We start from the raw sequence: 26,419 nt of genomic DNA on the forward strand, positions 1-26,419 counted from the left end.
AATGGCTAGTCAGGTCTAGCTAAGGTGGGTAATGGCTTTGTTGGGATCTGCACCGACACTATGGTGATCGAGTTGCGGTACCCCGCTTATGGGTAAAGTTGCACACCTCTGCAGAGTTGAAATCTAATCGAATAGCCGTGCCCACGGCACTGGGCGAGTTACGGTGTGGTCACACAACTAGTGTTTATTCTGGGAAGGGATGGGTTGGCGTGAGTTGTTTGGGGAAAAGTGTCCGACAGTTGTGCCGTGTGCTACAGCGGATGATGAGTCCGGTAGTAGCTTAAAACTTGGATCCTGTGTGGGTCAACACTACGTGTTACTCAGTGCAAGAAAAACATGCTTTGAAAAACCTTTCTTTCAAATGAACCCCTCATAAAATATTGCTTTCCGCAAATTAAACCCTAGCCTTATCCTTGATTTACACTGTGCATTATATTCTATTTATACCCCCTCCATGGGTGTGGTTGGACTTGCTGAGTACATTTGTACTCACTCCATTCTTAATTCTTTTAAGAGGAAGATCCAGACTACGTTCCCGAAGACGTCGAGTAGGGTACCGTCCTGCACCCAGCCTTGCCTGTGGATAGGGTCACCCGCAGGAAGTTTCGTATGGCGCAAGACTCTGATGACCCCCTCTTCGTAGTTAATGTAGTTGTGTGGGTTTTAGTTGTAATCCTCGCGATAGTGGCGCTTCACTGCCCATTACCGCGTAGAGTTATACAGTGATGAACCATCTGATGTAATAAATGTGTCATCAGTCTCCTGGGACTGATGTTGGTATCACATTTAAGTCTTCTCTTATGAGGGGACGCGTCAGGTGGTATCAGAGCCGTAGGTTGGCCGTAGGACATGACCCTAGGAGTGAAACCCATCTTCAGGCCCTTTTCACATTAGGATCTTTCCTTACTCAATCATTTTTCCACACAAACACTCACCATTGGTTCTTGCCCTGTTCTAGATGGCTGACAATGGATGGAGTGGCGGAATCTGCCACGCAGAGCCCGGCCTTCCTAAGTTATTGATACTTAGCCTGAAACACGTCGGAGTGGTGGACCCACCAGAGTACGTCTACCGGTAGTACGACTCCAGGGGCACTCTTCGGTGCGACATGATGATCTTCGTGAGAAAGAGCACCCGCTACCCTGATGTGGACCCTTGGTTCATCTCCACCACTGGCTTTCGCTTCCCTGACACCGACCGAAAAGCCACCCGTAAAGCCCTGCGACGTCTGCGTGTGATCTACAAGCACCATCTTCAGCAGACTCCTATGGGATTTTTCCCGCCTACGGAAGGAAGAGGACGCACATGGATTGCCCGGATGAGAGGACTTGGGAGAGAAGAAGAGGACTTAGAAGATACGGTCTCCCTCCTATCCATCTACCTCACCGGCCTGGATGAACTTTACCGCGAACAAGCGGCACAGTTGAAGCAACAAATCCACAGGGCAGAAAAGGCAACCCAAGAACTGGAGGAGCAATGGACAAGAGCCGCACGTGCCGAGTATTCCCTAGCCGCTCTCCAAGCCCAAATGCAAGAATACGAGGCTCGCAGAGCAATAGGTGGGTGGATAGAGGAAGAAGAAGAAGAACCCGAAGAAACTCATTGGGATAAAGGTACTCAGACCGAAGATGATGTGATGGATCAGTGTCTTCCACCAAAGAAGCTCCCTATCCGGATCGAGAAAGAGTCCCCATGATAGGAGTAGCACTCCGAGCTAGGACCCTATCCTAATAATCGTGTATCCATGAATTCTGTATTCCCCATGTTGCAGTAATAAATACCATCTGTCCTCTTTGTACCCAAATACTCGTGCAAAATTTGTTCACCCTATCTTTGTTTTCAGATGGCTGAGGAAGGATGGACCCAGGGCAATTGCCAAGCTGCACTTGGCTTCCCCAGTCTATTGATCAACGCCCTGGAAAGCCTTGGCGTTACGGAATGCCCAAGGTACTACAGCAGAGAGTACGAGCACCATGGTACCCTCCGCTGTAGGGTAATCCTGGTCATCGCCAGGAGTGACCGCTACCCCGACATCCAGCCATGGCGAGTGACCGCTACAGGATTTAGGCACCAAGAAACCTATCCCTTGGCCGTCAGAAAGGCACTCCGTTACCTGTGCTGGAATTTTGAAAGACACCTCGCTTCCACACCAATGAGATTCTTCCCGCCGGCCATCAGAACCCCAGTTTGGGAAGCACGCATGAGAAGTTTGGAATGACGCCGCCACGAAGAAGACCCTTTGTACCAAGTGGCTACTTATCTAGCCTCCTTGGATCAACTCTTTGACGAGCAAGCCAACATTCTGAGGGAGCAGACTCATCGAGCTGAGCAAGCAGAGCTCGCAGTAAGACTGCAACAGATCCAAGCAGCCCAAGCCGAGGCAAGAGCTGCAGCCGCTGTAAGCAGCGAAGCAGTTGCTCAGGAGAACCTCAGGCAAGCCCGAGACCGGCATATGCAAGAATGGACCAGAAGTGGAACCCCAGTCCCGACAATTGGGGAAGACCATGTTCTACTCGGGACACCCGTCATAGGATGGGGACCACTCGTGATAACCCCACAAGCCCCACTCGAGAACCCTAAAAGGTCTACTGCCGCCAATGAAGGAGAAGCTGCTACGCAATCAAGGGAAAACGGAAACCTGGAGGACGGCGAGCAAGGACTACTCGCACACTCCGCCCCAGAAGAAGGCTCGCCCCGCGAGTAGAATGACCGACGCCATCCTAGTGTTGCACCCTCCCAAGCCCCCTTTGGCTTAAGTTGTACCCTTAAGTGTGAACCTGTACCTGGACGTGTAGTACGCGTTTTAGTCTTGTCCCCGTGTTGTACCCTCCCTTGCAGTAATAAAGTTGTTTGTGCTTGTTGTTTGCTATGTTTGTGTGCTTGTTAGTTGGTGTGCTTTCGGCAGAAGGTAGATTCTACCTTTTCAAAAGTACGAATTAAACAACTTAAACATCACTTAATCCCAATCTCACAAAAACTCTACCCAATCTACAGATGGCTTCCCGAAGCATTACGAGGGCCTCCCGCATTCGGAACCCTGTAGTCACTGGTACGGGAGTGCAGCCTAATGGACAGAACCCCGCTCAGGAAGAACAGGAAGTGAGCCAGAACGAAGGAGAAAATCGAGAAGTGCCACTGCCACCACCACCATCCCTCGGAGACCTGGCACAGATAATCCACAACCAGACCCTCATCCTAGAAACACTGGCCATTGCCCTCGTAAACAAGCGGCCCCGAGAGCAAACCATGAATGACAAGCTGACAACTTTTTTGAGGACCAAGCCGCCCACCTTTGCCAGATCTAGCAACCACTTGGATGTAGATGACTGGCTACGCGTAATTCAGAGGAAGCTCGAGCCGTTCGAGTGCCAGGACAGAGACAAAGTCCTTCTGGCAGCCCACCAACTCACTGGGACTGCCATAGCCTGGTGGGAGAATTACCGTGCTGCTGCCGAAGATGCCTCCACCATCACTTGGAAGAAATTCGTGAAGGAGTTCCACCGCTATCACATCCCCTCGGCCACCATGAAGCGCAAGGCGGATGAGTCCCATGCACTACAGCAAGGAAGCATGTCGGTGGAAGAGTACACCCATCAATTCATGGAGCTAGCCCGATATACACCAGAAGAAGTGAATGATGATGAGAAGAAGCAGGACATGTTCAAGAAAGGATTAAACCCAGAACTCCGGACCTTGCTTACTCCGCAGATCTATCCGGACTTCAACACTCTGATGAACAAGGCCATTCTTACAGAAAGGGCCAAAACTGAAGAAAGGAAGGATAACAAGCGCAAGTTTCTGGAAAGCAAGGCCCGCCAGCAGGATCGCTTCCAGAAACCAAGGGATTCCAGCTATATGGCACCAAGATATCAGGCCCCAATCCAGTATAGGACCCAGTCTCAGGTAACAGGCCCGCAGGCCCCTAACACACAGCTCAAGAGCCAGAACACCATGAGGGCCCCGCAGAGCAATGCAAGCCAGGTCACCACCAACAACAGCAATGCTAGGGTCTGTTTCAACTGCCGTGAGACAGGACATTTCATTGCCAACTCCCCATATGCCAAGAACAAGCCTGCTACATCAGCCTTCTCCAACACGGTGAATGGACCAAGGCCAGTTCTGTCAGGTGCCAACCGAGTGCCCATCCGCAACAACAGCAACACCAACAACAACAGTCAGCAGATGAGGCAGCCCAGCAGTCATTTGGACGAGCCCGCGTCAACCACATCAACGCACAGGAGGCTCAAGGAGCTCAGGGTGTAGTGCTCGGTGAGTACCTGGTCAGCTCAGCTCTTGCAACAGTACTATTTGATTCTGGAGCATCACACTCGTTCATATCCTCGAGTTTTGTGGAAAAGCACAATATACCTACAGTGCTACTAAAAACACCCCTATTAACCTAGACGCTTGGAGGTGACATCAAGTGTCCACTAGGTTGTCTACGGGTAAGGATCAATTTAAGTGGGGTAGAATTTTTAGCAGACTTAGTAGTACTTAAGTCTAAGGGAATAGATGTGATCCTTGGAATGGACTGGTTAAGCCGACACAATGGTCTCATAGGTTGTACTGACAAGGTGGTACACCTAACAAACCCGGAAGGAGTACGAGTGACCTGCCATACCCGGGTAAGTGGATCTGACCCAATGGTGTTTAGCATGGAAGCCAAGTCTTTGGAAGAAGTCCCAGTAGTAAACGAATACCCAGATGTTTTTCCTGAAGAACTTCCCGGAATGCCACCAGATAGGGATATAGAGTTTGTTATCGACCTTGTCCCTGGAACCGCCCCTATAGCCAAGAGACCCTATAGGATGGCAGCCTCCGAATTGGCAGAATTAAAGAAGCAACTGGAAGAATTACAATGAATTGGCTTCATCAGACCAAGCTCGTCGCCTTGGGGAACCCCAGTCCTATGTGTCAAGAAGAAGGATGGGAGTATGAGGTTGTGTGTAGATTACCGGGCGCTGAACGAAGTTACCATCAAGAATAAGTACCCCTCCCCAGGATTGATGACCTTTTCGATCAACTAAAAGGAGCCAAGTACTTCTCCAAGATTGATCTGAGGTCAGGATATTTTCAGCTCAAGATTAGAGAGAGCGACATCCCAAAGACAGCCTTTGTCACCCGATACGGGCAGTTTGAGTTCACCGTGATGTCTTTTGGACTAACTAATGCACCTGCGTATTTCATGAACCTCATGAACAAGGTGTTTATGGATGAGTTAGATAAGTTTGTCGTAGTCTTTATCGACGACATACTTATTTACTCGAAGAGTGTTCAGGAGCACGAGCAACATCTGAGAGTGGTTTTGGAAAAATTGAGAGCGAACAAACTCTATGCAAAATTCAGCAAGTGTGAATTTTGGCTAGAGAAAGTGGCTTTTCTTGGACATATTCTAACCACAAAAGGAGTAGCAGTGGACCCCGAGAAGGTCGAAGCAGTTTCCAACTGGCAGCAACCGACCAATGTTAGTGAAATCAGAAGTTTTCTTGGATTAGCTGGGTATTATCGGAGATTCATTGAAGGATTTTCCAAGATAGCCCGGCCCATGATAGAGCTGCTCAAGAAGGAGAAGAAATTCACCTGGACAGAGTCATGTGAGAGAAGTTTTCAAGAATTGAAGGATATGTTGACGACCGCCCCAGTGCTGACCCTACCGGATATTCATCGGGATTTTGTCATTTATTGTGTGCATCCCGACAAGGATTGGGTTGTGTACTGATGCAAGACGGGAAAGTTATTGCATACGCTTCCCGCCAACTCAGGCCTCATGAGCAGAACTATCCAATCCATGATTTGGAATTTGCAGCCGTAGTGCATGCCCTTAAGATTTGGAGACATTATTTGATTGGAAATAAATGTGAGATTTACACCGACCATAAGAGTTTGAAGTATATCTTCACCCAACCGGATTTGAACTTAAGGCAAAGAAGATGATTGGAATTGGTTAAGGACTATAATTTGAAAATTCATTACCACCCTGGCAAAGCTAACGTGGTAGCAGATGCCTTAAGCCGGAAATCTTATGAGCCCAAGGATGCCCATCTGCAGGAAGAAATGGCACGATTGAATGTGCACATTGTTCCTCATGGTTCCATTCGCAAGATGAGCATTCAACCCACTCTGGAGGATAAAATTAAAAAGGCACAAAGTTCGGACAAGGACTTGATGGAAATCCGAACGCAGACTGGAGAAAATAAGGCACCGGATTTTAGAGTGGATAATTAGGGAACTTTATGGTATAAAAATAGGATTTGTGTGCCCCAGAAAGGAGACTTCTGGCAAATAATCATGGATGAAGCCTATAACTCGGCCTACTCCATCCACCCAGGATCCACCAAGATGTACATGGACTTAAAACAAAAATATTGGTGGAAAAGAATGAAGGCGGACATTGCACGGTTTGTCGCCCGTTGTGACACTTGTCAAAGGATCAAGGCCGAACATCAGAAGCCAGCAGGGTTGTTGCAACCCCTACCCATCCCGGTTTGGAAATGGGATGAGATAGGAATGGACTTTGTAGTGGGTTTGCCCAGAACACAGAAAGGACATGACTCCATATGGGTAATAGTGGACCGACTCACTAAAGCGGCTCATTTCATACCCGTACGGACCAACTACGGTGAAGAAAAGCTAGCCAAGCTCTATGTGGAGAACATAGTAAAGTTGCATGGTGTGCCTAGCCGAATTGTTTTAGATAGAGGGACCCAATTCACCTCTAGGTTTTGGAAGAGTTTGCATAAAGCCATGGGCACCAAATTGGATTTCAGCTCCGTCTATCACCCGCAAACGGATGGCCAAACGGAAAGAGTGAATCAGAATATGGAGGATATGCTAAGAGCATGTGTCCTTATTTATGACAAGGATTGGGAGCAAAGTTTGCAATATGCGGAATTTTCGTACAACAACAGCTATCAAGTGAGCTTGGGCATGTCGCTGTTCGAAGCTCTCTACGGGAGAAAGTGCAGAACTCCCCTAATGTGGTCAGAAGTTGGAGAACATGCCCTAGTCGGACCCGTACTCATAAAGGAAGCAGAGGAAAGAGTTGCCGAGGTTAGAGAAAAGCTGAAAGCAGCCCAGTCTCGACAGAAGAGGTACACAGACAAGAAAAGACGGGAAATAAGTTTCAACCCAGAAGACTTCGTTTATCTCAAGGTTTCACCCATCCGGGGATCTCGGAGATTTCAAGTACAAGGAAAGTTGGCCCCTCGGTACATTGGACCGTACCAAGTTCTGAAGAAGGTTGGAGCAGTAGCGTACTGTCTAGAGCTACCCGAAGAAATGTCGGATATACACCCAGTGTTTCACATCTCGCAATTAAGAAGATGTTTGAGGGTACCCGAGGCAGAACACGTGCCAGTAGAAATGATAGATCTGTAGCCAGACCTGCGATAAAAGGAAATACCGGTCAAGATCCTGGACATAGTCACTAGGAGGACAAGAAACTCCGAGGTACGGATTTGCAGAGTCCAGTGGAGCAGACACGGAGTAGAAGAAGCTATGTGGGAACGCGAAGACGCTCTGAAGAAGGAGTTTCCCCATCTGTTTAGGAGCCAGACGAATCTCGAGGACGAGATTCATTTTAAGTGGGGTAGGTTTGTGACATCCCGAAAATCTATCAAAATTAAATCAGGCGCTAAAATATTTTTTCCAAAAACTTTTCATCGTTGAGCTCAAAATCCTCCTAAAACCCTGAACCCTAATTCCCGGAATCTTTCTCTGTTCCAAATGTCCGATTTCCAACCCCCCGACCCCTAACCCTGTGGCCTTGTCCGTGCGCGCACGCGACCGCTGAACGTGGCCGCCCAGCCCCGCGGTCGTCGCTGCGATCAGCACCGGCGCGAGTCTCTCCCTCTCTCTCTTCTCTCTCCTTTCCCCTTTTTCTTTTTCATTTTCCATTTTCCCTTTTGTTTTTCCATTTTCTTTTTCCTCTCCCTCTCTCCTTCCTCCCTCCCCTCTGCCGCTCTCCCCCGCGCGCTGCTCAGCTCGCCGCCATGCCCTTCTCCCCGCGCGCACGCCCACGCACTCCCATGCTGCACGCACGCGCGCACGCCCGAGCTCGCCACGCCCGCATGCGCACCTGCCTCGGCGCCGCCCGCGCACACGTGCGCGCCCCCGCTCCCGGCCTCCCCTCTGGCCCGCGCACCCGCCGCGCGAGCGCTGCGGCGCGCGCGTGCTCCACGCGGCCGGATCAAAAGCCGTGCCGCCCGTCGCGTCGCCCGCTGCCAAGCCGCCCGCCACCACTACCCCGCCCAGGAACGCACGCACGTGAACCGCGTGACCACACTGCACGCCGCGCCGCCCGCCGCTGGTGCCCTGCCCTGCCCGCACGCGCTAGGCCACTGCTCCCACGTGCGGCGCCCCGCCCTCGCCGCCGGCCGCCCCTGTGCTTGCACAGCGCCGCCTGCTGCCGCTCCCACCTGCCCGAAGCGTCCCGTCACCTCTGCGCCCGCCTCACCACCTGTGCACCACTCCACGATGGCCGCAAGCAGCCGGAGCGCTATTAAAGGCACCCCGCGCCGCTCATCGGCCGCCACCGCCGCGTTCCACCGCCACACCGCTTTCTCGTCCTATAAAAGGGCCCCCGTGCCGCTTCTACACCACCACGGCCACCCCAGCCTCCTCACGCCCCCTCATCCCTAACTCCGCAGCGCCGCCACGCAAAGCTCCAGAGCAGCCGCCGCAAGCCACCGCGGAGCCGCCTCCTCGCTCCACCTCTGCTCAAGGTGAGGGGTGCAATAGATTCCCCTCGCTCTCCTCCCTGTTTCCCCCTTCTCTTTGGCTGCCATCAAGCTCCACAGCGGCGCCACCACGGCCGCCACCGCTCACCGCCGCCCGCTCTCGTGGCCGAGCCGCCTCGGACCACCCCGGCCCAAGCCATGGCCAGGGATCGGGTCCTCTCTCCTCCCTCTCTCTTTTCCCTCACTCCGGAGCCGCCCTCGAGCCCCAAGCCGCCAGCCCGGGCCGCCGCCGGTGTGCGCCACCCCCTCCCCTGTTTCTCAACGGGGGAAAGGAAGAAGACAGGACAAATATGCCCATACCCCTACCTTTGTTCCCATTCAAATAAGAACCCTTCCACTCTATGGCTTATTTGCAAAATAAACCTTCCCTTTATTATATTTCAAAATAAATCCTTCCCTCATGTAAATATACTTCTAAACAAACCCCTGACCTCTTTCAAAATAACTCGGGTAATTTTTAAAATACCAATCAAGCCCCTACCTTCTCAGAAATAATTATAAACAAGTCCCTGACTCCTTATTTGACCCCTGAACCTTTATATAATCTATCATTTCATGCGCCAAACAATCTCAGATCGACCTGAAACTTTGCCACACCTCTCATAACATAGTGTTGGCCATGCCATTAGGAAACTGCCCAAAAATATTACTTCTATCTCCATATCTTAATTGTTTCCGATTCGAGCTCAATGATAAAGCTTTTGTTTCTTTTTCATGATTGTGTGCTTGTTTGTATACGTCGTAGATCACAGTGTGAACAAAGGAGAGCCCATCGACGAGCAGTACTGCGAGCAAGCGAACGAGGACCAGTTCTGCAACCCCGAGCCCGAAGGACAACACTTCAATCAAGAAACCCCGGAAGGATTTGAAGACGGCAAGTTCAATCCCATCCTTTGATGCATGCTTTTGTCCTAGTTTTTATAAACACAACCTATTGGCCTGTTTTAGAAAATTGCATATGTTTTGCCTGCTGAAAATACGGTTGGATAGCCACCCCTTGATTTGTTATAACCATTCCTTGACCACCTAGATTAATGTCTGAATGTGTTGTTTCGACGTTAATCACTGCTAGAACGCTTAGGACCTCATACACAATACAACTTGTTTTATAAAGAAAATGTGTGTGTGTGTGTGTGGGAAGGGAGAAAAGTGGAATTTCGAAAGATGAATTTAGATGGGATGGATGGCATTTCTGTGTGATTTGCCGATGGGTGTGCTCGTGCCTGTGTGGAAGAGCAAGGAAGGGAGATATCCATCCTGTCACAATTAAGGACCGAGTTGGTGTGTCATCTCACCTAACTCCACTATCGTGCAAACCACTCGACCGTTGAATGGGCAACGGCTTAGTATAAACCCCACTAGTTAGTCTGATAGCCATCAGGAGAGCTGAGAGCAACGGGTGATCAAGAAGAAGGGATTAGCTCTGTGTGACTTATGCCCTGGTTAAAACCTCTATGATAGGTCAATGACCCCTTGGTGGATCCCATAATGGCTAGTCAGGTCTAGCTAAGGTGGGTAATGGCTTTGTTGGGATCTGCACCGACACTAAGGTGATCGAGTTGCGGTACCCCGCTTATGGGTAAAGTTGCACACCTCTACAGAGTTGAAATCTAATCGAATAGCCGTGCCCACGGTACTGGGCGAGTTACGGTGTGGTCACACAACTAGTGTTTATTCTGGGAAGGGATGGGTTGGCGTGAGTTGTTTTGGGAAAAATGTCCGGCAGTTGTGCCGTGTGCTATGGCGGATGATGAGTCCGGTAGTAGCTTAAAACTTGGATCCTGTGTGGGTCAACACTACGTGTTACTCGGTGCAAGAAAAACTTGCTTTGAAAAACCTTTCTTTCAAATGAACCCCTGCATAAAATATTGCTTTCCGCAAATTAAACCCTAGCCTTATCCTTGATTTACCCTGTGCATTATATTCTGTTTATACCCCCTCCGTGGGTGTGGTTGGACTTGCTGAGTACGTTTGTACTCACCCCATTCTTAATTCTTTTCAAAGGAAGATCCAGACTACGTTCCCGAAGACGTCGAGTAGGGTACCGTCCTGCACCCAGCCTTGCCTGTGGATAGGGTCACCCGCAGGAAGTTCCGTATGGCGCAAGACTCTGATGTCCCCCTCCTCGTAGTTAATGTAGTTGTGTGGGTTTTAGTTGTAATCCTCGCGATAGTGGTGCTTCACTGCCCATTACCGTGTAGAGTTGTACGGTGATGAATCATCTGATGTAATAAATGTGTCATCAGCCTCCTGGGACTGATGTTGGTATCACATTTAAGTCTTGTCTTATGAGGGGACGCTTCAACTGGTCATCAAAATAATTTCAGTAACATATTCAAAATAATTTTAGTAACAAATCTCATACCATTGCTCATAATTCATTGTCATATTTACAGCCGCAGTGGGCGGGGCTTCAGGTTCGGTCCATGTACGAGGCATTCACTGAGCAGTTCGACCACATGAGGTCTGAGCACGTGACTTGGGAGCCTTACACACAGCACGCCATTTACGTCAGAAGTAATGGCCTAGGCATTTCACAGCCGTGTTATCAGGACAGCAAGTACTGGATGACGCGTAAGAATCTCATGTTTGATGTATTTGTTGAGGCCTACGCTGTGCATCGCGTCATGAGACAGTTTGGACTGTGGCAGGAGGTTCCGATGCCTTTGGGTGACCGCATCGACGCTGCGGTCCACGCGTAAGTGTGACAATTTATTCATTTAATTGATGCGTATAGCTTCTCAATTATTATGCATGCCTATTGTTTACTATCATTTTGTATTTTTTTATCAGCTACAAAATGCAGGGGCCCCGCAAAATATTTAATGAGTTGATGCGGAGGATGCAGCCATGGATCGATGCATGGGGCCAGGCACTGCAGGACCGTGTGGATGAGCAGGCCCCTTACGACAGTGGTTCGTACCACGCATACCTCCAATGGTACACTCCTCGCACTCGGACCTGGCTCGTCTGCATTATCCAGCGGTAAGCTGAAGGTCCCCTGCTTCCGCCACAGTCTTTACTTTACCCTGGACACGCTGGCCAGGCGCTTCACCAGGCGGTACATACTAGTTTATTGATTTCATTTCAGGTCTATGTGCAAGTTCTACGAATGCGCTACCATACTAAATTATTGCTATACAATCTGTACAAGCTGACATAGGCATGGATATAGCGCATGATGCATCGGCCGTTGTTACGTTGCTTCGTGGCCGAGACTCAAGCGGTAGGTATGACGATGTTATCGACATGTTCACTCGCATAGCACAGACGGCGAACCGTCTAGTTCGAGTCGCCACATTCCGCCACACGAATGATGTCGTCATGGACCGTAGCGCCTCAGGTATGAGGGACAGGCCTCCTCGACCTACAACGACTCATGCATGTAGAGGCACGTCGGTCCAGCTGCCACGTACTCCAATTGCAGACACATCAGGGCCGTCGGAGTATCAGCATGCAACCAGGTCTACCCTGCCACAGCCTTTCCAGACCGGGCTGAGTTCTACAGGTTTCACGCAACCAAGTTTCATTGGGTTTAACCCATCCATAGCACCAGGTGCATACATCTCATTGTTTTGTTGCCTATATTCTGTTTTGAAACACTGACCATTTACCAATTTTTTGTGTTCTATGAATTATGATATATGCAGTTGCAGCACAGTTTGAGGATAGGCACGCTGGTTTTGGATCTTCTTACTTAGCCTCGGAGGGGTTTGTTGGTACACCGCAGGAGATGGACTACAACCAGTACTTCAGTTACCCGCATTCGACGCAAGACACGCAGGAGATTGTGGAAGAGGATGTGGTACCCGCCGACCTGCCACAGAGGCGTGAGGTGAGGCCTACCATTCGCTTCTCTCCGGCAGACTACGACAGGCCCAGGGCACCCTCGTCCGCACGGAAGCCGAAGAGGGTAGAGCGGACCGTCAGGGCCGCGGTAGGGGTCAGGGATAGAAGATTGGTGTTGTATGGGCTTCTGCAGTGCTTCCTCATGTATTATGTTAGGGTACTATGACTTCCGCCATGTCAGCGACTATGTACTATGATACGTAGGCTAGTGCAGGGCTTTGCTCGATGCGACACAATGATGCAATGATAGTACAACTAGTAGGCCTGTGCAGGGGTATCATCGCTAAGCCAGTGCAGGGGTAATGGACTTAGTACTGATCCCTATTACAAGTGCCCATATCACAAGAACAAGTGTCCTCCGCCTCCTCCTCCTCCCCTGCCGCCGCCGACAAGCATGGGAGGATACTATGGAGAAGGTTCAACTCAGTTTGCTATGTGGGATCAGTACTACATTCATTACCGCTTCCTGTAACATTAGATCGTTTGCTGTGATTTAAATTCCCTAAGGCATGTTAGGTTTAGTTATGGCACCTCTGCTATTACATGCCACTGCAACAATTGTGTTGTTTAAATTTCCTAAGACATGTTAGGTTTAGTTATGGCACCTCTGCCATTATATTCCACTGCAATGGTTCTATAATTTAAATTCCCTATGTCATGTTCAATTCAGTCCCGTGACCTTTGAGTATTCTGAAAACCATATAATGAAGTAGGTACGATCCATAAATTCCCGGCTCCTATTACAAAGTACAAATGCTGGTGAGATAGCTAAGCTTGCATCAGACCATTACATCTCTGCTACTAAGATAACATGACACAAAAGTCCTTGGCCCAAAATGGTAAACTTGATCAACGAAGTGCAGTGGCATGTGCAACACGGTAGCCTTGTGCTGCAACTAAACCTAACATGCCTTAGGGAAAATAAAATGCCGGGACTATAACTGTTGTGATTTACTGAGTGCACCGAGGATATTTTTCCTTCCTAATAGCTTCGGGCCCAGCTTCCTTTGCACGGCGTGCCCTCTCTCGCTTCCTCTCCCTATCCGCTTCCCGTTCCTCCGCCTCCTGATGCTCCACTTCATGAATCCTTTTGCGGATATCTTCTTGCTCTTTCTTGCGCTTCTCCTCTTTCTCTTCCTCGTGCAATATTCGCTGCCACCTTTCTGTAGCCCACCTTGCTTCAAGTTCAACCCACTCCTTATCTTGCTGGGTCTGCTCCGTGTCCAACCACTGCATGAAATCACATAGAGGGGGTGGACTCTTTATCCAACGCAAGTTAGAAGTTGGCGTCAAATCCATAACTACAAACATAACATTCATGTTGTACCTTAGGTCTATCCTAACCGCGATGCTTCGGCGGGTCGTACGCATTGTTCTTGTACATAAAAAACCTCATTCTGAAGTCGTCACCCAAAACCTTTGACTTCATGAGCTTGCATAAGGAACCGCAGAAGCACATAGGCACTTGCATTCCTTGAGGCGCTGGTTCCCTCACCTTGTTCCGTGGGATGTAGGTCGATCCTGAGGACGACATCATGCTGCGATGTGGTGGTTGTGCTGTGCGGCTGCGTGCTTCCGAGGAGTGTCCTGTGGTGTGGAGGCTTTATCGCACTGATATTTGTAGAGATTTTGGGAGTGGTCATCGCATTGCCTGGCGTGCGAGTGCAGTAGTGTAGAGCAGTGACTGGTCATGTCCGTGCGTGGGCAGCGAGCGCGGTTGTGCGAATCAATGAGTGCTCTTGTCCGTGCATGGCATGCGAGCCAGCAGTGTGGACCAGTGACTTGTCACGTCCGTGCCTAGGCACCGAGCGCGGCAGTGCGAATCAATGAGTGCTCTTGTCCATGCATGCCGTGTGAGCGCAGCAGTGCGGACCAGTGACTTGTCACGTCTGTGCCTAGGCACCGAGCGTGGCAGTGCGAATCAATGAGTGCTCTTGTCCATGCATGGCGTGCGAGCGCAGCAGTGTAGACCAGTGACTTGTCACGTTCATGCCTGGGCACCGAGCGCGGCAGTGTGAATTAGTGAGTGCTCTTGTCCGTGCCTAGCGTGCTAGCGCAAAAGTGCGGAGCAGTGAGCGGTCATGTCTGTGCCTGCACAACGAGTAACAAGCAGAAGCATCCAATGCTAAGTATCCAATTTAAATATTTTCCTCATATTTAACAATCCGACAAGAAACTATTGACGTGAAATGTCACTGAGAATCCTGAATGATAGACTCCGGCGCGCTTCAATAGAATAATATTCAGGACGACGTGACTTCACGACTGACTGCCACTACATAGAAAGTCACTGTTTACAATACATGGAAAGTCACTGTTTACAATACTATTTCGATATGATTACATCGTAAGGCCTTCTTCGGTGTAGTAATCTCGTGACTCCATCGCTGTTTGAAAGGATGATGCAGGCAGTCCTGCGTGTATAAAAGGAGAGGATGTCGTTGTCGAGAGTAGAAACAATTTACCTTCGAACAATCTAGGGCAGCTTTGCGTCAGGAAATGGAGGCGCATTTAGGAGGTCCTCCTAACGATCCAACTAGATGTGTTACGGATTGCAAGGTATGGCCGAAAGGTGTATAGCCACCCTAAAGCTATTGCCAGATGCGTTGTATTCCCAACATATCTCGTGAGTACGAAACTTTTGGCCAGAGGTATTGGTCTTGTAAGAATATTGAGGAAGTCCAAAAGGCAGGTGCAATTTCACATGTATAGATATTTTTTGAATATGTTTGTCTAGTTTTTTTGAATTTTTCTAACAATTTTGTTTCGTTTCTTGTTTATGAAAGCACACTTTTCATGAGACGAATACTCTTTTTTGTCATTTCCATGAGTGGATTGACACATCCATCAGTCGTTCGTGATCAGTAATATGTGGCGTGGTTGAAGAAGGTGGATGATGATGTACGCAAGTCTGGCATTGACAAAGTAGAACATGGCAACGGTACTGGCCGTGAATGATGGATGTTGTAGTGGTCTGTTTCATTCGGATCAGTTTTGTTTTCTGAATAAGTTATGTTCCTTCCTGACCAATATGTTGCGTGTTTGTTTCGGAAGCATCTTCTGGCTCCCTATGTAATATTTTTTCTGCGTGCTTTGTATGTGTACTTGTTGTAGTTCTGAAAGTTGTTCTCGTTTGTAATAAAACCGTGCATCGTTTTCTGAATAGCCGGCTGTAGCACGGCGGTAACACATACCGCCGTTTCATCCGGTGGTACGAAGTTACCGCCGGATAATCTGGCGTTAGCTCTCATGGGCCGTGGCCCAGCTTACTTCCCACCGGTCCAACTGACGGTAACCCCGTATCGCCGGATGAACTGCAGCATCAGGAAGAGTCTAAATTGAAGTATATATTTCTGACAAACTATCCAAAAAAATTGATGTATATATTTCTGATAAATCCAAAAAAATAATATAAAAATAAAAAAAATTCCGTTTAGCAGGAAGACGAAATTTCGTCGAATTTCGTCTGCCCGGAGGACGAATTAAATTTTGTCTTGCCAGCATCTGCTCGGCTCGTCTCTTCGAATTTCATCTGCCCAGCAGACGAAATTAAATTTCGTCTACCCATTAGAGCAAATATATTTTTCGTGACGTACAACCAAACGAAAAATGTAATTTCATGCATTTTCGTCTTCTGATTGGATGAAATTTAATTTCATCCAACGTTAGACAAAATTCCTATATTTTGTCTACCCACTGAAAAAAATTTAAATTTCGTCCAACCAGCAGATGATTGTGGCCTACTTTTGAAATTTCTGGAATCCATAGTATTTTTCTGTAATTTGAGTAAAAAATTATATTAAAAAAAATTTCATCAATCGGTGGTAACCCTTTATTTTTATAGGGAGGGATGGTCTTACCTCATTGGGAGTCAAAACCCTAATTAATTTTGTGTCAAAATACAACTCCTAATTTAGACTGGGCAGTCCGGACTGGTCTGATTGCCCTAAACAACCGGTCTGACCGGTCCGGGTCTGGATCAATTCTTTCCGAAGTCATAACTCTCTCATCCGAAATCCAAATCGGACGTTCCATATGCATTTTGATCGTCTCGACGAGAGCAACGCAATGGTGAAGTCAAATCTGCATTTTAACAAGGTCACCTTGATCGGGCTAACCGATCTATGCATACCAGTCAGACCGGTATGATCAGTCGTGCTAATTTTGGTCGTCAACATATGCCCTCCTATTTTTTGGCAAAGCTTGCATGCCAAAAAATAATCTTATGAACCAAAATTATTTAAGGACGATGACGATCAATAATACATTAATACATCGGCCATATATTTTTTCTAAGGGTGATGGAACTTGCTCTACCTCAAGTTGATGTTGAAGCAATTTGCTTCGGCCTCCATACCTGCTTGGTAGTCGTTGATCTTGCTGGTATTACCTTCACCGGTTGCTCCATTAACTCTTGATTGCGCATTCGTTGCAGCCTTCTTTTTTGAGTATGAGATAAGCCTGAGGGACACCACCTTTGCTGTAAGTATTTTGAATCTTCACTCACGTTCTTCTCACCTTCCTTGCTGCAATCAAGATCATTTCTGACCAGATTATGGCTAGCAACAATCGGTCTTTGTGATGAGTAACCACTGGTATATATAGGAGGATATTGAATAATATATGATTGCATACTCATCCTACTATAATCCAAAGGTGTATAATAGCAAGGATACGACCAAAATCATGGAGCAACCAGTTCACCAAATGAATACGGCGCAGTAGCATGATTACCTTGACGTGGATGAGAATCTGATTGCTCACAATGTCCCGGCTTCGTATCCTTAGCTTCACTCGAATGCCTCTTCTGTTTTTGAGTGACTCCTTTCTTTTCATATTTGGCCAGGAGTTCTTCAAAACTCGGCCTTCCCTTCTTCTTATTTTTGGAATTTTTTGTAAATTTCCCTGAGAGACCAGTCAGACCAATTTTGAGACCGGTTAGACCGGTCTTTGCAGACTTGCCCCCCAGCCGAACTTGTTTCCTGTTTAGCTATATCACTTGAAGCAAAATTGCTATTGCAGACAATTTGATCAACAGGAGTGGCCGATATTTCTTCAACATGGATTTTCTATCACTTGTGTCAAGTCTGAATTTCTACTTAATCTCCCATCTTTCTTGACACGATAGACCTGTTTAGTCAGCTTATGTTTCTTTTTTTGCATAGACCGATTTTTATGATTAAAACGATCATTGTTGGCAGGTGGTGACTTATTAATTGCCGATACCTTATATGTAATATAATCTGAACAAAAGTATCTAGAATAAAATAGCATATATGAATTATAAGACCATGGAGGATAAGAATAATGCATATTAAAATAAATTTCCAATGCACATGTACAGGTGATCTATATGATGGAAACGGCATTGACATGTGAGGATTGCTCCATTGCCGATTCTGATTATGGAACTTCTGTTTTGGTGCAGATTTTGAGTGCTTGGAATTTTTAGGCCTACTAGCATTATTGACATTCATTTGCTTTTTCGATTTAGCCGGAAGCTCTCTATAATAGGCTTCGGCTTTTCCTTTGTATGCTTATAACGGCCTTTAGATTCAACTATTTTCCAAACACCAATCTCGGGTTTTTTTGGGTTTAACCATCTTAGATTTGAGTTTAGTGCTGGAAACCCTAGAAGAGGCGGTTAGACCAGTTTTCACACCGGTCAGACTGGTTGGAGCACAACCGGCACCTTTGCCTTTGTTCTGTTACCCCCCATGCATTAAAGAACTAGATATAGTTTCTATATTCTCACTATGGGGTTTTGGGTTAACAATTTCAGCTTGGAACGACCGAATTGTATCTTGACTAGCAATATTACATGTTGGCAAATCATTGCAAGAATTATTGGCCGGCTTCTCAACAACCGACTTTTGAATAACGGAAATTGGATCTACACTGTTCTTTTTATTAATCAGCTCATCCATAAAACTAAGCAAACAACATATAAAGCTAGCTGTGGACTTACAGTGATTTGGTAGATCGAACATCCTATACTCGTTGATGGCAGATATCTTCATCATGATGATGCCTTGTTTCGTTACCCGATAATAGTGAGAATGCATATTTATGTCAATGCCCTTGCGCAGGTATTCAGGCAATCCTTCAAATGCCATCATGTCGCTGGAATTTGATAGATCGTCCATAATAGCCAAATTCTCATTCCCCAACGAAGTCACCAAAAAGTGTGTTGACGCTAAAACGCGCCATCACACGAGCACGTCACGTGCACCTCACAGAGGTCTCCTTGCAGCACCTCTACGAGATCTGGTTAGACCGGTTTGGTGGCCGGTCAGACCGGGTTTACCGGGGAGCCCGACGAGGATCCAACGAATGCCCTTCCGGGAGGGACCCCTTCGGGGCATGCGTACCAAGGGTTGTCCTAAGCTCGGTAGGCCAGCTAGGGCGTCTTCAAACGCTATAGAGACGAAGAAAGAACATCATATCGTGGTTGGAAAAGATTAGGGTAACAAAAAAGGTAAAAAGATAAAATGTGTTTCATCGATGCGATTTAATACCCTCAATCCGCCGGAACCCTTTATATTTATAGGGAGGGATGGTCTTACCCCATTAGGAGTCGAAATACTAATTAATTTCATGTCAAAATACAACTCCTAACTCGGACTGAGCAGTCCGGACCAGCCTGACTGCCCTAGACTACCGGTCTAACCGGTCCGGGTCTGGATCAATTCTTTCTGGAGTCATAACTCTCTCATCCGAAATCCAAATCGGACGTTCCATATATGCATTTTGATCATCTTGACGAGAGCTATGCAATGGTGAAGTCAAATCTACATTTTGACAAATTGACCTTGACCGGTCTGACCGGTCTATGCATACCAGTCAGACTGGTACGCAGTCGTGCTAATTTTAGTCGTCAACACCATATTTGACCGTTCTTCGTCGGCTTTGTCTTTCAGTACTCCAATCGGCTCTGGCCGAATCATCCTTGGTCATCGGCCCTGTCAGTATTCATCAGCTTCATCTGCCGATTTTTGATATCAACACATGCCTCTAATTTTGAAATAAAATAGATTTTGTTCTAAAATTCCCTAGGGAAATCGTGATTTCTTGCCGCTACTACTCAACCGTCCCTAGATCCTTGCGCACGGCCCCTCGATTTTCAGGATAGGTTTGGGATATCTTTTAAGCATCATTCTCCCTTTGTTTATTCTCCACCTGCTCTTTTGCTAAAACCTTCAATCCCTAGCAGCCGAGACGATTTTTTCTTCCTTGGCGGCGGATCTACTCGAGTGATTTCAGCCCCGGGCATTCTCTTCGATCAAAGTTTTAGCACTCCTCAAGATGGCGACCAAGGCTAACATCCAAGAGGTCAGTATTAGCCCAGATCTAACCATGTTTCGTTGTTTGTTCATCTGCTGAAATCTGCTGAAATTACTTGTTAAATCCATCCTCTTCAAATTTTACTGTAGGCCTTGGAAAATAATGTTCTGATTGAGAATGCTGACCATTCTGGATTCAGTTTTCTGGGTCCTATGGGCGATGTTGATCCTACTGATTTTATAAATCAAGAAACCAATAGGATCCCTTTCAAAACTTCACCGATGCTACTTTTGGATTGGAACCTCTTTTTCCCATTATTATCTATGAGCTCTATTCCTTTAAATAAAATTTATATAATTTCCCCCAATCATTCTAAAAAATTTCGTGTAATTTATATTCTAGATTTTCTATACAACATATTATAAATCTTTGAGTATTTACATAACGCATCCCTGTTCAACACAAAACCACAAAGTTGGTTACTTGTTATACGGCCGTTCAGTGCCGAGAGGGTTATCGGTTGGTTACACAATTATATGTGTTGCACAAACAAACCACACAACACGTGGATTATTTATTTATAATGAGATGAGTTACAAAACAACAATCAATCCACACACCATTGTTGACAAATCACACGCCACAACATGCGCACGAGGCGGGCAGGCTTGAGCATAGCAGAAACTCGCAACTGCTCGCAGGCATCGAGCCGAGCTTCTGTTGCATAAACTTAAGGAAATTTCCACAATTATTTGGGAACGTATCAGGTGTAAACCAACCTCTCCGTGCAAACTATGGAAACTCTAATTTGAGTTATTGGATCAACATCCAAGGGGTACGGACCCGCCCTTGGATTGGGTAATCACTCTTTTGCAAATCCCCTCTCCCACCTCTTTGCGTCCCTCCCCTTGGATGTTGATTTGATGGCTCAGATTGGAGTTTTCATAGTTTGTACGGAGAGGTTGGTTTGCACCTGATATGTTCCACATTTATTTAGCTTTCGGACTTGTTCACACAGCAGTAAATGTGATACTAGCCAGCCCTGTATCTTTGGATGGATGGACGACCAAACATGGAAGCAGAGCAGATCAAACCAAGGAACTACTACCTGGAAAGCAAAGGATGGAAGGGAATCATTAATTAATAATTTACTTTGTTGGACAAATGTACTAGCTTTATATTTAGATGATGTGGATGCACGAGGATAGATCACCTGAGGACGGAGCCCCTGAGCATGGTCTTCTTGTAGTGCCGCGGGTGGGTCGGCGTGTACTGCAGGCTGGGCTCCACATAGGGGTCCCACTCCAGGCTATCCCACCATTCCTTCTCGCAGTCGCACTCCACCACATTCTTGCCTGCAACATTAGGCAAGCTCTTGAGGTTCCAGCAGCCCCTGATCTTGATGGTCGCGAGATTGGCCGCATCCGTATGGCAGCCAACATCGCAGATGCCCTGCAGCTTGGGGAGCTCGTGCAGGTGGATGTGCTTCAGATTGGGAAACAGCCTCCAATTCGCAGACCCTTTGAAGACCATACTAAGATCACCGCACCACATGATCTGGAGGGTCTCCAAACTTTCCAAGCCCTGCGACTCGGCCAAATGGGTAGCATATATCAGCCTGGGGCAGTGGTCGAGGTGCAGCAACGTGAGCCCCACAAACGCGGTATCCCAGCGTCCTACTGAGACGCTCCAGCTCCAAATGCAGCGCGTGTTGAGGAGATGTGACGCCCAGATGGTCCGTAGCTTCTTAAACATATCCGTGTCGTTACCGCTGCGTCCTCCTGGTCCTGCACCATTCCGGGAACTGATGACGCATTCCAAATTGGGGCACCGCTCGACTCGACACCACTCGAGCTGATTCCACGTCGTTGAAACTAATGGAACTGCGAGGATTCTGGTGATGGACGAGCTATCGTGGACGTGCAGGATCTTGGCACTGTCACATATAAATCCTGGTATAGTAATACTGTTTGCAGCTCCGACTCCCATTTGGCCCTCTATGTGCATGTAGCACCCTTGGGATGGCACACATGGGGGAGGAGGACACATACAACAGTTGATCACCGGTCCTTGGCATAATAATGCATTTAGGGTGGCAGAGATATCTGTGTATGTCGCATGCTCTTTAAGCGCCTTTTGCTGCAGGTTTACCTGCACTTTCTGCCTGCTGCCACCCTTGGTTCCATCGCCTTTGCTGCCAGCAATAGCAGTAGCAGCAGCAGCAGGAGCACAAGTAGGGGATGGAATTGCTGAGATCTCCAGATGTGCACAGTGGGGAACGAAATAATCTTTGACAGGCGCAAGCGACCCCAGGAGCCTTGCATCCCTCACAGAAATATACCAGTTAAATGCAGTGGGTGGTGGTGATCTTCCTGTACCATGATCACCTCCAGCCTTTTGGGTGGTGTCGACGCGTAGCTTACCCAAGTATCTTTTCTTCTTGTCTTCTGGGGGCCATAGGATTGCACAAAGCTTCCCACAGTCAAGTAGAATGAGCTCATCCAGGACTGGAGCTGTCACTGCACTGAGGTCTAGTGTTTTCACTGCTGAACCAGTGATGTCTAGGCTGTGGAGGTTCGGGAACGACCCGCTCAAGAATAGATTCTTCAGATTAACACATCCCGTCAAGGAGATCCTTGGCAAATATTCACATCTATCAATAATGACAGTCTCAAGGCTGCTACAGCTGCTTCCCACAGATAACCAAAGTGGCCTCTTCGTCGTCAAGGACATGGAGGAATAATTTCCTGAGAATTCAAGAAGCTCCAACTTGCCCATCCCTGAGAACAAATATTCCGGGTCTGTGAGGCAAACGGGACTAGACTGTGTTACTCGGAACCTACGAAGGTTGTGGAGCCGCCCCTGAAAATGATCCATGTCCAGCCAATCTTCTTCCATCACATTTAGTTCCCTGAGTTGAGTCATGAAATCAATCATCTTTGCGGACAAGAAGGCGGAATTTGAGCAGCGCACGTCCAGCACCCACAGCCTTTGGAAGCACTGGCGGATGTCATCCTCCGCCTTCCCTACCACATTATCTGTTCTCCCTAAAGGTCGGCAGTGGTCAATCCAGAGAAACCTAAGGTTGTGGCAGCAAAGGAACGGAGGTGATGCCAAGCTGAACATGCACCCTGATAGCTTGAGCACGCAAAGTTTGTCCAAGTGTTGGAACGTGCCTTTACGAATCCGTCTCGGGGTCAGCATGAACCCGTAGGTTGGTGAAGTCCAGTATGCCCGCTCTGGCAGACCCTTTGCCAGCGCAGATGGCAAATATGGATTCTGATAAAAGTCCACATCCATTCTCATCTCGCGCTGCAGAGCATCGCAGGATTACCAGAGTCTATCAGCATCCTCGTTAGTGCCAACATCTCCCTGTTCTAGCTCAATGATGCCATCACATTTCCAGTAGTTGCAGCCATGGGTTGCCAAGTCATAATCGACCAGGCGACTACCCATGTCATAAAGCTTCACCGTGTGCAAGAAGCAATTGGTAGCTGCTTCAGACCAGCGGACGCCGCCAATATTGATCTCGCTTGCAACCTCTGCAGCCTCCTGCTCCAAAATCTGGGACAAGTTGTTGTGGGGTGAGACTGCCGAGAGAACAACCTCTGTCGTCGTCCTCGTGCTCATCAGGGCCCTGTCAACCTTCGTCCTTGGGTAGAGCCGAAATCTCCCTTGGAATGACCACAGCACCTTGTTCCCTAGGTACCCGGAAAGTGGGAAGCCCAAGCTGTCAAGATCGATCTCCTCGCTGCTCCCGTTGAGGAAAATCACCAGGAATCTGCGGTTAAGCTTCTGGATGTGTTGACATATGGCTCCGGCGACCTGCGGTGTCTCAGCACGGGAGGCCTTGTCCACTCCCTGGTAATCCTCCTCCTCATCTCTTGCGTCGAGCATGGCCATCACCGACGCAGGGAGCTTAAGCTGCTTCGCGAGAGCCCTCTGCGTCGCTCTCCTGCTCTCCCACTTGGAGCAGTCGAGATGGATAACCTGGGAGAACTCCAGACCGGCGCCCGCAGGTGGTGCGCTGAGGCGGCGGCCAACGGCTCGGAGGACGGCGGATGCCCCCAGCCCGTCCCAGCCGTCGAAGTAGATGACATTGCGCCTGCCGCTGCTGGTGCTGCTTCTAGCGGTACCAGTAGCGTCGTCCTCCTTCAGTTCTTCCAAGATTCGTTCGACGGCTCCATCGATGGTGTCCTCCTTGATAACCTGCATGGATGCAATGCACTCATGCATTATACATACTCGAACTGATTGAAATGTACGATCCGGATGGGAAACAAAAAGAAGCCATACGGTACCAGATTAAGATTGTACTGATGGTTAAGATGAAATTAGTAACAAAAAGGAATGAAGCATGCTTGGTTTGTATATATGTAGCTGATTTACCTCAGTACGCATGCTGGATTTGATTTGATTGGATTGGATTCACTTGAGCCTGCCAGCCGGCTAGCTAGTCTCGAGCAATAATCTCTGCGGCGCACGTAGCAACTAGATCTTCAGATGAAACAACACTGCAGCATCCGTTTCAACTACTGGAACGGAGCCATTTCTCCTGTGAACGATCATGTCGTGGTCGTATCTCAGCCTGATCTGGACTCTGGACAACACACAAGAGCATGCATGAAGAAATAATTACTATATATATCATCAGGGTGTGCTCCATGCATATATATATAAATATGTATATATATATATATATAGTTTCTATATGCATGCTCGCTATATCTACATATATACACTACACATTGAATTATCTTATATCTGCAACGGAAGAGAGCAAATAATTTGCATACCTAAATTAAGTTGAAGCTGCACTGGTAATAGAGTATATGATGACAGAAGCCAAGAACATTGAGCCAATTACGATTAATGATCGCCCTCAAAAAAAAATTATGATTAATGATGAACAGGTTCAACAGAGCGAGAGATCATGGCTCAACGAGAATGCACCCAGATCGAAGCAAAGGGACAAATGTGCATATAGGACGTTTGCTTTTGTCATCATTGTGGTCATCGGAATGGTTCTTTGCTTGTAAGGTAGCCATCCACTGCAGGATCTATTTTGTAAATTATTTGTACAGATAAAGATTAAAGATTTAAGCACTGAAGCACAAGGCTGTTGGGTACAATAATAAAAAAAATTTGGCCGCCTTTTCGAATGTGACCGAAATTACTGTTTATACGAAATATCGTCCTGTTCATCAGAAGATCCACCTTTTCACCCAAATTTCGGCTGAACGGTACTGTTTGTGCGAGATTAACGCATTGCTTCAATCATATCAGAACATGTCTTGTCTACTTAATTGTGAGGAGCCTAGAATTCGAGATGGTTTAATTTCCTCCAACCGGAGTAGACAACCTTGTCAGAACTCGGAAGTGGGAGATGGAGGAGGCGATCGATGACTGAACATACAGGGCCGTCGCAACAAAATCAGGGTCACTGCCAAACTCTAAAATAGGGTCTAGTGAAATACATGTAGTCAACAATAATGATGTATAAGCTATAAAGAACAACATAGCTAGACTGCAATATATATCTAGCTGAATAATCTTTACCTAAACATCATTTTTTATTTGTTTTTAATGTTGTGCTCATAATCAATCTTCTCCGCCAGATTACTCCACGAGTCTAAGTGCTAGCGTAACGAAATTATTATGTCTTTCTTGTGCCATTGAAGAACGCAAGTCGGACACATACACTTCAAGTATTAAGATTGTACTGATAATTAAGATGAAACTAATTAACAAAAAATAAAGCATGCTTGGTATGTAGCTAATTTACCTCAGTACGCATGATGGATTTCAAGTATAACCTGAGCCTGCCAGCTCTAGTCTCAGGCCATCTCTTCGGTGTACGCAGCAGCTAGATCGATCTAACCCATGGCTTGGTGACTGGCCTGGCCAACACACCCGAGCATATGCATGAACAAATAATTACTATATATTATCAGGGTGTGCCGTGCATCATATATATATAGTTTCTATGCACGCACGCTGCATCTACATATATACACTACACATTGAATTTTCACTTGTATATCTGCAACTGAAGGGAGCAAATAATTAAGTTGAATATATACCTCAACCAACTTGAATCAGCACTGGTACTAGGATATATGATGACAGAAGCCAAGTAGATCGAACAAATTACAATTGACGAGGACGAAAGACCCAGAGATGGTTCAGAGAGAATGTAGCTAGATAGAAGTATCGAACAAATTACATTGGCTTTGGGCAAATAATAATGTGCATCCAGCTAGTATAGTTGTAGTACGTTGCTTTTGTGTCTGTGTGGTCATCAGAACGGACTGAATGGTTCTTTGCTTGTAGGCTAGCTAGTCACTGCAGAATCGACTTTGTAAATGTAAAGATTAAAGATTTAAGCAGTGAAGCACAAAGCTGTCGGCGAGTCTTTCATTAAAGGTTCAAGTAGAAGCACAACAAGGCTGCCGGGTCTTTACTTTTTCGTCTGCCAGATTAAGGGCGCGTTTAGTTCCCCATCTAAAAATTTTTAGATGTCAAATCAGCACTTTGACCGGATGTCG

At 47.3% G+C, this 26,419-nt stretch overlaps 2 protein-coding genes across 6 annotated transcripts; one reads left to right on the forward strand and one right to left on the reverse strand.

The window, feature by feature from the left end:
• Window positions 1-10,976: 10,976 nt before the first annotated feature.
• Window positions 10,977-15,712, forward strand: LOC120713636 (serine/threonine-protein phosphatase 7 long form homolog). Of its 2 annotated transcripts, none has more exons than XR_005691224.1 (3): window positions 10,977-11,436; window positions 11,532-12,294; window positions 12,389-15,712. XR_005691224.1 is itself a non-coding variant. In XM_039999562.1 (3 exons), exons 1-3 carry the CDS (start codon window positions 11,165-11,167, stop codon window positions 11,894-11,896), a joined length of 531 nt encoding a protein of 176 aa, XP_039855496.1. In that variant the 5' UTR covers window positions 10,977-11,164; the 3' UTR covers window positions 11,897-12,362. The 2 variants fall into 2 exon arrangements, 1 of the variants encoding a protein (XP_039855496.1); XM_039999562.1 differs by lacking the exon at window positions 12,389-15,712 and having other exon boundaries at window positions 11,532-11,723; window positions 11,830-12,362.
• A 4,710-nt stretch (window positions 15,713-20,422) lies between these two features.
• LOC120713637 lies at window positions 20,423-26,194 on the reverse strand. 4 transcript variants are annotated; one of them, XM_039999565.1, is made up of 5 exons: window positions 25,955-26,193; window positions 25,657-25,766; window positions 24,261-24,471; window positions 21,085-24,080; window positions 20,423-20,979 (listed from the first exon to the last, which is right to left on the reverse strand). In XM_039999565.1, exons 4-5 carry the CDS (start codon window positions 23,175-23,177, stop codon window positions 20,976-20,978), a joined length of 2,097 nt encoding a protein of 698 aa, XP_039855499.1. In that variant the 5' UTR covers window positions 23,178-24,080; window positions 24,261-24,471; window positions 25,657-25,766; window positions 25,955-26,193; the 3' UTR covers window positions 20,423-20,975. The 4 variants fall into 4 exon arrangements, with proteins under 4 accessions (XP_039855499.1, XP_039855497.1, XP_039855501.1 ...); XM_039999563.1 differs by having other exon boundaries at window positions 25,657-25,771; XM_039999567.1 differs by lacking the exons at window positions 25,657-25,766; window positions 25,955-26,193 and adding an exon at window positions 24,668-25,154.
• Window positions 26,195-26,419: the final 225 nt, after the last annotated feature.

Source organism: Panicum virgatum, chromosome 6K, assembly GCF_016808335.1.
Source record: "Panicum virgatum strain AP13 chromosome 6K, P.virgatum_v5, whole genome shotgun sequence".
Classification (NCBI taxonomy): Eukaryota; Viridiplantae; Streptophyta; class Magnoliopsida; order Poales; family Poaceae; genus Panicum; species Panicum virgatum.

Bases quoted from the DNA above. Each gene is read 5' to 3' on its own strand.
- LOC120713636 (XM_039999562.1), top strand. From the start codon at position 11,165: ATGTACGAGGCATTCACTGAGCAGTTCGACCACATGAGGTCTGAGCAC. The intron at 11,437-11,531 runs GTAAGTGTGACA...TTTTTTTATCAG, and splicing joins ATCGACGCTGCGGTCCACGC to CTACAAAATGCAGGGGCCCC. The intron at 11,724-11,829 runs GTAAGCTGAAGG...ATTTCATTTCAG, and splicing joins CTCGTCTGCATTATCCAGCG to GTCTATGTGCAAGTTCTACG.
- LOC120713637 (XM_039999565.1), bottom strand. From the start codon at position 23,177: ATGAGAATGGATGTGGACTTTTATCAGAATCCATATTTGCCATCTGCG.